Source organism: Pseudophryne corroboree, chromosome 1 (genome assembly GCF_028390025.1).
Source record: "Pseudophryne corroboree isolate aPseCor3 chromosome 1, aPseCor3.hap2, whole genome shotgun sequence".
Classification (NCBI taxonomy): domain Eukaryota; kingdom Metazoa; phylum Chordata; class Amphibia; order Anura; family Myobatrachidae; genus Pseudophryne; species Pseudophryne corroboree.
This window is the reverse complement of record NC_086444.1, coordinates 418056435-418069785: the sequence shown is the minus strand read 5'-3', so window position 1 is coordinate 418069785 and position 13351 is coordinate 418056435. Positions and strand designations below refer to the sequence as shown.

At 48.9% G+C, this 13351-nt stretch overlaps 1 protein-coding gene across 6 annotated transcripts in view; it reads left to right on the top strand.

The window, feature by feature from the left end:
* Positions 1-13351, top strand: part of THOC5 (THO complex subunit 5) — a 170364-nt gene that overhangs the window by 116160 nt on the left and 40853 nt on the right. For all 6 annotated transcript variants that reach the window (XM_063913351.1, XM_063913352.1, XM_063913346.1 and 3 more), the window contains 5 exons: positions 3019-3118; positions 3201-3309; positions 3412-3513; positions 3672-3768; positions 4142-4256. In XM_063913351.1, the coding sequence (XP_063769421.1) occupies positions 3019-3118; positions 3201-3309; positions 3412-3513; positions 3672-3768; positions 4142-4256 (523 nt within the window). The remainder of the gene's footprint in view (positions 1-3018; positions 3119-3200; positions 3310-3411; positions 3514-3671; positions 3769-4141; positions 4257-13351) is intronic.

Here is a 13351-nt window from a genome sequence, read left to right as displayed (position 1 = left end):
AGGTAATGGCCGAAATGATGATACTCCTTCGGAAGAAGGGAGTTATAGTTATCCCGTACTTGGACGATCTCCTCATAAATGCGAGGTCCAGAGAGCAGTTGTTGTTCAGCGTAGAGCAGCTGATTCCTACGACGCGTCTGCTTTTCCTGGGCATGATTCTGGACACAGAACAGAAGAAGGTGTTTCTCCCGGTGGAGAAGGCCCAGGAATTAGCATCTCTGGTCAGGGACCTCCTGAAACCAAAACAGGTATCGGTGCATCACTGCACGCGAGTCCTGGGAAAGATAGTTGCTTCATACGAAGCCATTCCCTTCGGCAGGTTCCATGCAAGGATCTTTCAGTGGGATCTGTTGGACAAGTGGTCCGGATCGCATCTTCAGATGCATCGGCTGATCACCCTGTCCCCAAGGGCCAGGGTGTCTCTTCTGTGGTGGCTGCAGAGTGCTCACCTTCTCGAGGGCCGCAGGTTCGGCATACAGGACTGGGTCCTGGTGACCACGGATGCAAGCCTCCGAGGATGGGGGGCAGTCACTCATGGAAGAAACTTCCAAGGGCTGTGGTCAAGTCTGGAGACTTCTCTACACATAAATATTCTGGAACTAAGGGCCATTTACAATGCCCTGAGTCAAGCAGAGCCCCTGCTTCGAAACCGGCCAGTGCTGATTCAGTCAGACAACATCACGGCGGTCGCCCATGTAAACCGCCAGGGCGGCACAAGAAGCAGGATGGCAATGGCGGAAGCCACAAAGATTCTTCGGTGGGCGGAGAATCACGTGCAAGCACTGTCAGCAGTGTTCATTCCGGGAGTGGACAACTGGGAAGCAGACTTCCTCAGCAGACACGACCTCCACCCGGGAGAGTGGGGACTTCATCAAGAAGTCTTCACACAGATTGTAAAGCGATGGGAACTGCCACAGGTGGACATGATGGCGTCCCGCCTCAACAAAAAGCTAAAAAGATATTGCGCCAGGTCAAGGGACCCTCAGGCGATAGCTGTGGACGCCCTAGTGACACCGTGGGTGTACCAGTCGGTATATGTGTTTCCTCCTCTTCCTCTCATACCCAAGGTACTGAGAATAGTAAGAAAGAGAGGAATAAGAACAATACTCATTGTTCCGGATTGGCCAAGAAGGACTTGGTACCCGGAACTGCAAGAAATGCGCACAGAGGACCCATGGCCTCTGCCTCTCAGACAGGACCTGCTGCAACAAGGGCCCTGTCTGTTCCAAGTCTTACCGCGGCTGCGTTTGACGGCATGGCGGTTGAACGCCGGATCCTAGCGGAAAAAGGCATTCCGGATGAAGTTATTCCTACGCTGATAAAGGCTAGGAAGGACGTGACCGCAAAGCATTATCACCGTATATGGCGAAAATATGTTGCTTGGTGTGAGGCCAGGACGGCCCCTACAGAGGAATTCCAGCTGGGTCGATTCCTGCACTTCCTCCAGTCAGGGGTGACTATGGGCCTAAAATTGGGGTCCATAAAGGTCCAGATTTCGGCCCTATCCATTTTCTTTCAAAAAGAACTGGCTTCACTGCCTGAGGGTCAGACGTTTGTTAAGGGAGTGCTGCATATTGAGCCCCCTTTTGTGCCACCAGTGGCACCCTGGGATCTTAACGTTGTGTTGGATTTCCTGAAATCCCACTGGTTTGAGCCACTTAAGACCGTGGAACTAAAGTATCTCACGTGGAAAGTGGTCATGCTGTTGGCCTTAGCATCGGCTAGGCGTGTGTCGGAATTGGCGGCTTTGTCATGTAAAAGCCCATATCTGATCTTCCATATGGACAGGGCAGAATTGAGGACTCGTCCCCAATTTCTCCCAAAGGTGGTATCATCTTTTCATTTGAACCAACCTATTGTGGTGCCTGCGGCTACTCGGGACTTGGAGGACTCCAAGTTGCTGGACGTAGTCAGGGCTTTGAAAATATATGTTTCCAGAACGGCTGGAGTCAGGAAGACTGACTCGCTGTTTATCCTGCATGCACCCAACAAGCTGGGTGCTCCTGCTTCAAAGCAAACTATTGCTCGCTGGATCTGTAGCACGATTCAGCTGGCTCATTCTGCGGCTGGATTGCCGCATCCAAAATCAGTAAAAGCCCATTCCACAAGGAAGGTGGGCTCTTCTTGGGCGGCTGCCCGAGGGGTCTCGGCTTTACAGCTTTGCCGAGCGGCTACTTGGTCGGGTTAAAACACCTTTGCAAAGTTCTACAAGTTTGATACCCTGGCTGAGGAGGACCTTGTGTTTGCTCATTCGGTGCTGCAGAGTCATCCGCACTCTCCCGCCCGTTTGGGAGCTTTGGTATAATCCCCATGGTCCTTACGGAGTTCCCAGCATCCACTAGGACGTCAGAGAAAATAAGAATTTACTCACCGGTAATTCTATTTCTCGTAGTCCGTAGTGGATGCTGGGCGCCCGTCCCAAGTGCGGACTTTCTGCAATACGTGTATATAGTTATTGCTTGAATAAGGGTTATTGTTATGAGCCATCCGTTGAGTGAGGCTCAGTTGTTGTTCATACTGTTAACTGGGTAAGGTTATCACAAGTTGTACGGTGTGATTGGTGTGGCTGGTATGAGTCTTACCCTGGATTCCAAATATCCTTTCCTTGTAATGTCAGCTCTTCCGGGCACAGTTTCCCTAACTGAGGTCTGGAGGAGGGGCATAGAGGGAGGAGCCAGTGCACACCAGATATAGTACCTAATCTTTCTTTTAAGAGTGCCCAGTCTCCTGCGGAGCCCGTCTATTCCCCATGGTCCTTACGGAGTTCCCAGCATCCACTACGGACTACGAGAAATAGAATTACCGGTGAGTAAATTCTTATTTTCTTTGTATAGTGTAGGAAAGACAGTGGAAGCAAACATATGCTTGCTGTAGTTGTAGTGACATTTGCACCTTCTTATCCTGCATGCAAAAAACAGTGTAAAGGTTTGAGTATGCTTGATTTGCAGATATCCTATTTCTTATCCTTCCATGCGTCTTATCCATTTCACAACTTAATTGTGTTTATTTTTTCTGTAGAAGCGGCGACGCCCAACACTTGGGGTTCAACTGGACGATAAGAGGAAGGAAATGTTAAAGAGGCATCCAATGTGTGTTTCCCTTATAATTAAGTGCAAAGGTAAGTATTCTAAGTATCAACGTAGAATATTTTTTGTTTAGTATAATTATATGTTTATCGCAGTCTTCTTTTGTCTTCATAGATTGCAGCTCTCTATATTTGACTTTCTACTTCCTTATGAACCTCAACATACTCACTGTAAAGGCAAAGGTCACACCAGCATCTGAATTGGTAAATGCCATCAGTGCGGGGTAAGATTCAGGGAATTGCCGAGGCTTCACCATACTAATGGATGAAAAAAATCCTGTATTCATTGAAATTTTTTCCATGTTCTTTAAAATCTCCTTCACTAGCGATCTGCTGAACCCTGATTCAGTTCTCCGGTGCCTCTACACTGGAGATGATGGCAAGAGAACCCCAAATCCAGCCAATCGATACCAGTTTGATAAAGTGGGGTGAGTTGTGTTCCATTACTTCAAAATATTGATTAAGCTGTGCTAATTTTAATTGGTAAAATGATGAGTTACGATGAAGAGCAGTTAATAACATTATACTTACGTATAATAATATTCGCTTTAGTAGAAAATTCTCATTATTCCTCATACCACTGCAGAATCTTGGACCTGAGTGACTATATATCAGATGTCGGACACCCTTACCTATGGGTACAGGCAATGGGTGGACTGCATTTCCCAACAGACCAACCGCAGGTAAAGAAGATATTGCTGCTTGTTTTAGGATAAAATATTTAGCTTTCATTGTTCACTACAACAGCGTTTCATAAGCTTATTTCTACCAGTGGTTGGTTTAGGGGTTATTACACACTGTGGTATTGGTTGGACTCTGGCATTCATTACAGAGAGAACATTTTCAGACAATGCCTGGAAAACACTGCTGGTTACGTCACCAAAATGCAGTATTTGTAAATAGGCCATTATTACATGGTCAGGTTGCTACAAATTAGAAACTTCTCCAGAATTCCTTTCCGAGGATTATTAAGTGAATATACATGGAAATTTAGCAGATGCAAATATTCTAGCTGCAACGTGAAGCCAGTATTTCTAGCTGTACTTCTATCCTCAGCTTGCTGTCATAGCAGACAACGCTCTCAGTGCCAGTCACATGGAGAAGACCATTAAGTTGCTGCGGTCCCGGCTACTGTCTCGGCTGTCTTTGCACAAACAATTTGCATCTCTGGGTAAGTGGCCTTTTTTGTTTTTACCTAGCTCCTTGCTAGACTACAAAGTTCACATGTTTCTCTATCATCCACTAGGGGACAGTAGTTAGACAGCTGGGGTGGGAAGTATGCAGACCGGAGGTAGCACAATGTAGTATAAAAAAATTAGGGAAAATGACTCCTCCCCCTTCACGCCCCCTTATCCCTCCAGTTTGAAAAATTGTGCTAGGAGGTAGAAGCACAGGAAAGGAGCTCTTCCTCCATAAAAGGTTTTCTATCTAAATAGTTCAGTGGGCTGATCCCACCTGACTGAAAGGAGGGTGCAGGCTATCACTAAAGTACTTTTAAGTACATGTGAGACAAAGATCCCGGTGGAAGGGATCAGCATCTCACTCAGGAGATCTACTAACAGTGAGTAGCTATGACAGAGGGGGACTGGGGAAGCACGTCTCTTAGACTTCCCTAGCAGGCTCAGGTGTTAGACTCCCTCGCTGGGCGCAGCAGTTTAGATAGGAAGCAGCCGGATCAGGTCCTGTGGAGGGATGGCGCAAGCAAGTGGCACAGGTCCGGTGGAAGGCAGCTCCGGAGCGGCGGTCAGACGGCGGGAGTCTGACGGGCGTGCATCCAGCGTAGGGGGTGCATCGCGACATACAGGCGCAGGTAATAGGGCTGTTTCGGGGCAGGCTAGCTTGTGAACATGCAGGGAGAGGCACGGAAGGGCATAAAGAGGCTCTAGTCTCCTCGCTGCAGGACAGTTAAGCAGCAGAGTGAATGAAAAATTTCGGTTGCGCCCATTTTTTCTCTCTAACGTCCTAGTGGATGCTGGGGACTCCGTAAGGACCATGAGGATAAACGGGCTCCGCAGGAGACATGGGCACTTTAAGAAAGAATTTAGGTTCTGGTGTGCTCTGGCTCCTCCCTCTATGCTCCTCCTCCAGACCTCAGTTTGATACTGTGCCCAGACGAGCTGGGTGCTTTTCAGTGAGCTCTCCTGAGTTTGCTGAGAGAAAGTATTTTGTTAGGTTTTTTTTTTTCAGGGAGCTCTGCTGGCAACAGACTCCCTGCATCGTGGGACTGAGGGGAGAGAAGCAGCCCTACTCTCTGAAGCTAGGTCCTGCTTCTTAGGCTACTGGACACCATTAGCTCCAGAGGGATCGTACGCAGGATCTCACCCTCGCCGTCCGATCCCAGAGCCGCGCCGCCGTCCCCCTCGCAGAACCGGAAGACAGAAGCCGGGTGAGTATGAGAAGCAAAGAAGACTTCACAGGCGGCAGAAGACTCCGTTCTTCACTGAGGTAACGCACAGCACTGCAGCTGTGCCCCATTGCTCCCACACACCTCACATACTCCGGTCACTGTAAGGATGCAGGGCGGGGCGCCCTGGGCAGCAATTGGGACCTCTTTTGGCAAAAGTTTAACATATATACAGTTGGGCACTGTATATATGTATGAGTCCCCGCCAAAAATTACATATTTAAGCGGGACAGAAGCCCGCCGTCGAGGGGGCGGGGCTTCTTCCTCAGCACTCACCAGCGCCATTTTTTCTCCACAGCTCCGCTGAGAGGAAGCTCCCCAGGCTCTCTCCCCTGCAGATACACGGTAGAAGAGGGTAAAAAGAGAGGGGGGGCACATAATTTGGCGCAAAAACAATATATAAACAGCAGCTACTGGGTTAACATTAAGTTACTGTGTTTTCTCTGACGTCCTAGTGGATGCTGGGACTCCGTAAGGACCATGGGGAATAGCGGCTCCGCAGGAGACAGGGCACAAAATAAAAGCTTAAGGATCAGGTGGTGTGCACTGGCTCCTCCCCCTATGACCCTCCTCCAAGCCCCAGTTAGATTTTTGTGCCCGGCCGAGAAGGGTGCAATCTAGGTGGCTCTCCTGAGCTGCTTAGAATAAAAGTTTAGTTTAGGTTTTTTTATTTTCAGTGAGTCCTGCTGGCAACAGGCTCACTGCATCGTGGGACTAAGGGGAGAAGAAACGGACTCACCTGAGTGCAGAGTGGATCGGGTTTCTTAGGCTACTGGACATTAGCTCCAGAGGGACGATCACAGGTTCAGCCTGGATGGGTCACCGGAGCCGCGCCGCCGTCCCCCTTACAGAGCCAGAAGAGACGAAGAGGTCCGGTGAAATCGGCGGCAGAAGACATCCTGTCTTCAGACTAAGGTAGCGCACAGCACCGCAGCTGTGCGCCATTGCTCTCAGCACACTTCACACTCCGGTCACTGAGGGTGCAGGGCGCTGGGGGGGAGCGCCCTGAGACGCAATATAACAGTATATACCTTAGGTGGCAAAAAGAATACATCACATATAGCTCCTGGGCTATATGGATGTATTTTAACCCCTGCCATTTTTACACAAAAAAGCGGGAGATAGGTTCCGCCCCTTCACGACGTCCTTATCTCCTCAGCACACAAGCGCCATTTTCCCTCACAGCTCCGCTGGAAGGACGGCTCCCTGACTCTCCCCTGCAGTCCTGCTTCAGAATCAGGGTAAAAAAGAGAAGGGGGGGCATTTTTGGCAGCAAATAACGATAATAACAGCAGCTATAAGGGAATAACACTTATATAAGGTTATCCCTGTATATATATATATATATATATATATAGCGCTGGGTGTGTGCTGGCAGACTCTCCCTCTGTCTCTCCAAAGGGCTAAGTGGGGTCCTGTCCTCTATCAGAGCATTCCCGGTGTGTGTGCTGTGTGTCGGTACGCGTGTGTCGACATGTATGAGGAGGAAAATGATGTGGAGGCGGAGCAGTTGCCTGTGTTGGTGATGTCACCCCCTAGGGAGTCGACACCTGACTGGATGATTGTATTTAAACAATTAAGTGATAATGTCAGCAATTTGCAAAAAACTGTTGACGACATGAGACAGCCGGCAAATCAATTAGTGCCTGTCCAGGCGTCTCAGACACCGTCAGGGGCGCTAAAATGCCCGTTACCTCAGTGGGTCGACACAGACCCTGACACAGATACTGAGTCTAGTGTCGACGGTGACGAGACAAACGTAATGTCCAGTAGGGCCACACGTTACATGATCACGGCAATGAAAGAGGCATTGAACCTTTCTGACACTACAAGTACCACAAAGAAGGGTATTATGTGGGGTGTGAAAAAACTACCAATAGTTTTTCCTGAGTCAGAGGAAATAAATGAGGTGTGTGATAAAGCGTGGGTTTCCCCCGATAAAAAAACAGCTAATTTCTAAAAAATTATTAGCATTATATCCCTTCCCGCCAGAGGTTAGGGCGCGTTGGGAAACACCCCCTAGGGGTAGATAAGGCGCTCACACGTTTATCTAAACAAGTAGCGTTACCGTCTCCTGATACGGCCACCCTCAAAGAACCAGCTGATAGAAGGCTGGAAAATATCCTAAAAAGTATATACACACATACTGGTGTTATACTGCGACCAGCAATCGCCTCAGCCTGGATGTGCAGTGCTGGAGTCGCATGGTCGGATTCCCTGACTGAGAATATTGATACCCTGGATAGGGACAATATTTTGTTAACTATAGAACATTTAAAGGATGCATTACTATATATGCGTGATGCACAGAGGGATATTTGCACCCTGGCATCAAGAGTAAGTGCTATGTCCATCTCTGCCAGAAGAGCGTTATGGACGCGACAGTGGTCAGGGGATGCGGATTCCAAACGGCACATGGAAGTATTGCCGTATAAAGGGGAGGAGTTATTTGGGGCTGGTCTATCGGACCTGGTGGCCACGGCAACGGCTGGAAAATCCACCTTTTTACCCCAGGTTACTTCACATCAGCAGAAAAAGACACCGTCTTTTCAAACTCAGTCCTTTCGTTCCCATAAGTACAAGCGAGCAAAAGGCCACTCCTTTCTGCCCCGGGGCAGAGGAAGAGGAAAAAGACTGCACCATGCAGCCGCTTCCCAGGAGCAGAAGCCCTCCCCTGCTTCTGCCAAGTCTTCAGCATGACGCTGGGGCTTTACAAGCAGACTCAGATATGGTGGGGGCTCGTCTCAAGAATTTCAACGCGCAGTGGGCTCACTCGCAAGTGGATCCCTGGATTCTACAGGTAGTATCGCAGGGGTACAAACTGAAATTCGAGGCGTTTCCCCCTCGTCGGTTCCTGAAGTCTGCTTTACCAAAGTCTCCCTCCGACAGGGAGGCAGTTTTGGAAGCCATTCACAAGCTGTATTCCCAGCAGGTGATAATCAAGGTACCCCTCCTGCAACAAGGAAAGGGGTATTATTCCACGCTGTTTGTGGTACCGAAGCCGGACGGCTCGGTGAGACCAATTTTAAATCTGAAATCCTTGAACACTTAAATAAAAAGGTTCAAATTCAAGATGGAGTCACTCAGAGCAGTGATAGCGAACCTGGAAGAAGGGGACTATATGGTGTCTCTGGACATCAAAGATGCTTATCTCCACGTCCCAATATACCCTTCTCACCAAGGGTACCTCAGGTTTGTAGTACAAAACTGTCATTATCAGTTTCAGACGCTGCCGTTTGGATTGTCCACGGCACCTCGGGTCTTTACCAAGGTAATGGCCGAAATGATGATTCTTCTACGAAGAAAAGGCATTTTAATTATCCCTTACTTGGACGATCTCCTGATAAGGGCAAGATCCAGGGAACAGTTAGAAGTCGGAGTAGCACTATCTCAGGTAGTGTTACGTCAGCACGGGTGGATTCTAAATATTCCAAAATCGCAGCTGATTCCAACGACACGTCTACTGTTCCTAGGAATGATTCTGGACACAGTCCAGAAGAAGGTGTTTCTCCCGGAGGAGAAGGCCAGGGAGTTATCCGAGCTAGTCAGGAACCTCCTAAAACCAGGCCAGGTCTCAGTGCATCAGTGCACGAGGGTCCTGGGAAAAATGGTGGCTTCTTACGAAGCGATTCCATTCGGAAGATTCCATGCAAGAACGTTTCAGTGGGATCTACTGGACAAATGGTCCGGATCGCATCTGCAGATGCATCAGCGGATAACCCTGTCGCCAAGGACAAGGGTGTCTCTCCTGTGGTGGCTGCAGAGTGCTCATCTACTAGAGGGCCGCAGATTTGGCATTCAGGATTGGATCCTGGTAACCACGGATGCCAGCCTGAGAGGCTGGGGAGCAGTCACACAGGGAAGGAATTTCCAGGGCTTGTGGTCAAGCATGGAAACATCTCTTCATATAAACATTCTGGAACTAAGGGCCATTTACAATGCCCTAAGTCAAGCAAAACCTCTGCTTCAGGGTCAGGCGGTGTTGATCCAATCGGACAACATCACGTCAGTCGCCCACGTAAACAGACAGGGCGGCACGAGAAGCAGGAGGGCAATGGCAGAAGCTGCAAGGATTCTTCGCTGGGCGGAAAATCACGTGATAGCACTGTCAGCAGTGTTCATTCCGGGAGTGGACAACTGGGAAGCAGACTTCCTCAGCAGACACGACCTTCACCCGGGAGAGTGGGGACTTCACCCAGAAGTCTTCCACCTGATTGTAAACCGTTGGGAAAAACCAAAGGTGGACATGATGGCGTCACGTCTAAACAAAAAACTGGACAGATATTGCGCCAGGTCAAGGGACCCTCAGGCAATAGCAGTGAACGCTCTGGTAACGCCGTGGGTGTACCAGTCAGTGTATGTGTTCCCTCCTCTGCCTCTCATACCAAAAGTACTGAGAATCATAAGAAGGAGAGGAGTAAGAACTATACTCGTGGTTCCGGATTGGCCAAGAAGGACTTGGTACCCGGAACTTCAAGAGATGCTCACGGACGAACCGTGGCCTCTACCTCTAAGAAAGGACCTGCTACTGCAGGGGCCTTGTCTGTTCCAAGACTTACCGCGGCTGCGTTTGACGGCATGGCGGTTGAACGCCGGATCCTGAGGGAAAAAGGCATTCCAGAAGAAGTCATTCCTACTCTGGTCAAAGCCAGGAAGGACGTAACCGCAAAACATTATCACCGCATTTGGCGTAAATATGTTGCGTGGTGTGAGGCCAAGAAGGCCCCTACAGAGGAATTTCAACTGGGTCGTTTCCTTCATTTCCTGCAAACAGGACTGTCTATGGGCCTAAAATTAGGGTCCATTAAGGTTCAAATTTCGGCCCTGTCGATTTTCTTCCAGAAAGAACTGGCTTCAGTACCTGAAGTTCAGACATTTGTAAAAGGGGTGCTGCACATACAGCCTCCTTTTGTGCCTCCAGTGGCACCTTGGGATCTCAATGTGGTGTTGAGTTTTCTAAAGTCACATTGGTTTGAACCACTTTCCACTGTGGACTTAAAATATCTCACATGGAAGGTGTCGATGCTGTTAGCCTTGGCTTCAGCCAGGCGTGTGTCAGAATTGGCGGCTTTATCATATAAAAGCCCTTACTTAATTTTTCATTCTGACAGGGCGGAATTGAGGACTCGTCCTCAATTTCTACCTAAGGTGGTTTCTGCATTTCACATGAACCAACCTATTGTAGTACCTGCGGCTACCAGGGACTTAGAGGACTCTAAGTTGCTTGACGTTGTCAGGGCCTTGAAAATATATGTTTCCAGGACGGCTGGAGTCAGAAAATCTGACTCGCTGTTTATCCTGTATGCACCCAACAAGCTGGGTGCTCCTGCTTCTAAGCAGACGATTGCTCGTTGGATTTGTAGTACAATTCAGCTTGCACATTCTGTGGCAGGATTGCCACAGCCAAAATCAGTAAAAGCCCATTCCACAAGGAAAGTGGGCTCATCTTGGGCGGCTGCCCGAGGGGTCTCGGCTTTACAACTTTGCCGAGCAGCTACTTGGTCAGGGGCAAACACGTTTGCTAAATTCTACAAATTTGATACCCTGGCTGAGGAGGACCTGGAGTTCTCTCATTCGGTGCTGCAGAGTCATCCGCACTCTCCCGCCCGTTTGGGAGCTTTGGTATAATCCCCATGGTCCTTACGGAGTCCCAGCATCCACTAGGACGTCAGAGAAAATAAGATTTTACTTACCGATAAATCTATTTCTCGTAGTCTGTAGTGGATGCTGGGCGCCCATCCCTAGTGCGGATTGTCTGCAATACTTGTATATAGTTATTGTTACAAAAATTCGGGTTATCATTGTTGTGAGCCATCTTTTCAGAGGCTCCTTTGCGTTTATCATACTGTTAACTGGGTTCAGATCACAAGTTGTACGGTGTGATTGGTGTGGCTGGTATGAGTCTTACCCGGGATTCAATATCCTTCCTTATTATGTACGCTCGTCCGGGCACAGTATCCTAACTGAGGCTTGGAGGAGGGTCATAGGGGGAGGAGCCAGTGCACACCACCTGATCCTTAAGCTTTTATTTTGTGCCCTGTCTCCTGCGGAGCCGCTATTCCCCATGGTCCTTACGGAGTCCCAGCATCCACTACGGACTACGAGAAATAGATTTATCGGTAAGTAAAATCTTATTATTCCTGGGTTATAGCGCTGGGGTGTGTGCTGGCATACTCTCTCTCTGTCTCTCCTAAGGGCCTGGTGGGGGAACGGTCTTCAAATAGGGCATTCCCTGTGTGTGTGGTGTGTCGGTACGCTTGTGTCGACATGTCTGATGAGGAAGGCTGTGGAAGCAGAGCGGGAGCAAATGAATGTGGTGTCTCCGCCGACGGCGCCGACACCTGATTGGATGGATATGTGGAAGGTTTTGAATGATAATGTTAATTCCTTGCATAAAAGGCTAGAAAAAGCTGAAGCCTCGGGACAGTCAGGGTCCCAACCCGTGCCTGTTCCTATGTCGCAGAGGCCGTCAGGGTCTCAGAAGCGCCCACTATCCCAAATTGTTGACACGGATACCGACATGGATTCTGACTCCAGTGTCGATTACGATGATGCAAAGTTACAGCCAAAATTGGTTAAATCCATCCGTTATATGATTATAGCAATTAAGGATGTGTTGCACATCACAGAGGAAACCCCAGTACCTGACAAGAGGGTACATATGTATGGGGAAAAGAAGCCGGAGGTAACCTTTCCCCCCTCACACGAGTTAAATGAGTTATGTGAAAAGGCTTGGGAATCTCCAGATAAAAAACTGCAGATTTCCAAAAGGATTCTTATGGCGTATCCTTTCCCGCCAACGGACAGGTAACGGTGGGAATCTTCCCCTAAGGTGGACAAAACTTTAACACGCTTATCCAAGAAGGTAGCCCTGCCGTCACAGGATACGGCTACCCTCAAAGATGCTGCTGATCGCAAACAGGAGGTTACTCTGAAGTCCATTTATACACATTCAGGTACCTTACTGAGGCCGGCGATCGCGTCGGCCTGGGTGTGTAGTGCTGTAGCAGCATGGACGGATACCTTATCTGAGGAAATTGATACCTTAGACAAGGATACTATATTGTTGACCTTGGGGCATATTAAAGACGCTGTCCTATATATGAGAGATGCACAAAGAGACATTAGTCTACTGGGTTCTAGAATAAATGCTATGTCAATTTCTGCCAGAAGGGTCCTGTGGACTCGGCAGGTGATGCCGATTCAAAAAGGCATATGGAGGTTTTACCTTACAAGGGTGAGGAAATGTTTGGGGAAGGTCTCTCGGACCTGGTCTCCACAGCTACTGCTGGAAAGTCAAATTTTTTTGCCATATATTTCCTCACAGCCTAAGAGAGCACCATATTATCAAATGCAGCCCTTTCGATCACAGAAAAACAAGAAAATCTGAGCTGCGTCCTTTCTTGCCAGAGGCAGGGGCAGAGGAAAGAAGCTGCACAACACAGCTGGTTCCCAGGAGCAGAAGTCCTCCCCGGCCTCTACAAAATCCACCGCATGACGCTGGGGCTCCACAGGCGGAGCTAGGCCCGGTGGAGGCACGTCTTCGAAATTTCAGCCACAAGTGGGTTCACTCACAGTTGGATCCCTGGGCAATAGATATTGTGTCTCAGGGGTACAAGCTGGAATTCGAGGAGATGCCCCCTCACCGATACCTCAAATCGGCCCTGCCAGCTTCCCCCCACGAGAGGGAAATAGTGTTAACTGCAATTCACAAATTGTATCTTCAACAGGTGGTGATCAAGGTTCCCCTCCTTCAACAGGGAAGGGGTTATTATTCGACCATGTTTGTAGTCCCGAAACCGGACGGTTCGGTCAGACCCATATTGAATTTAAAATCCCTGAACATATACCTGAAAAGGTTA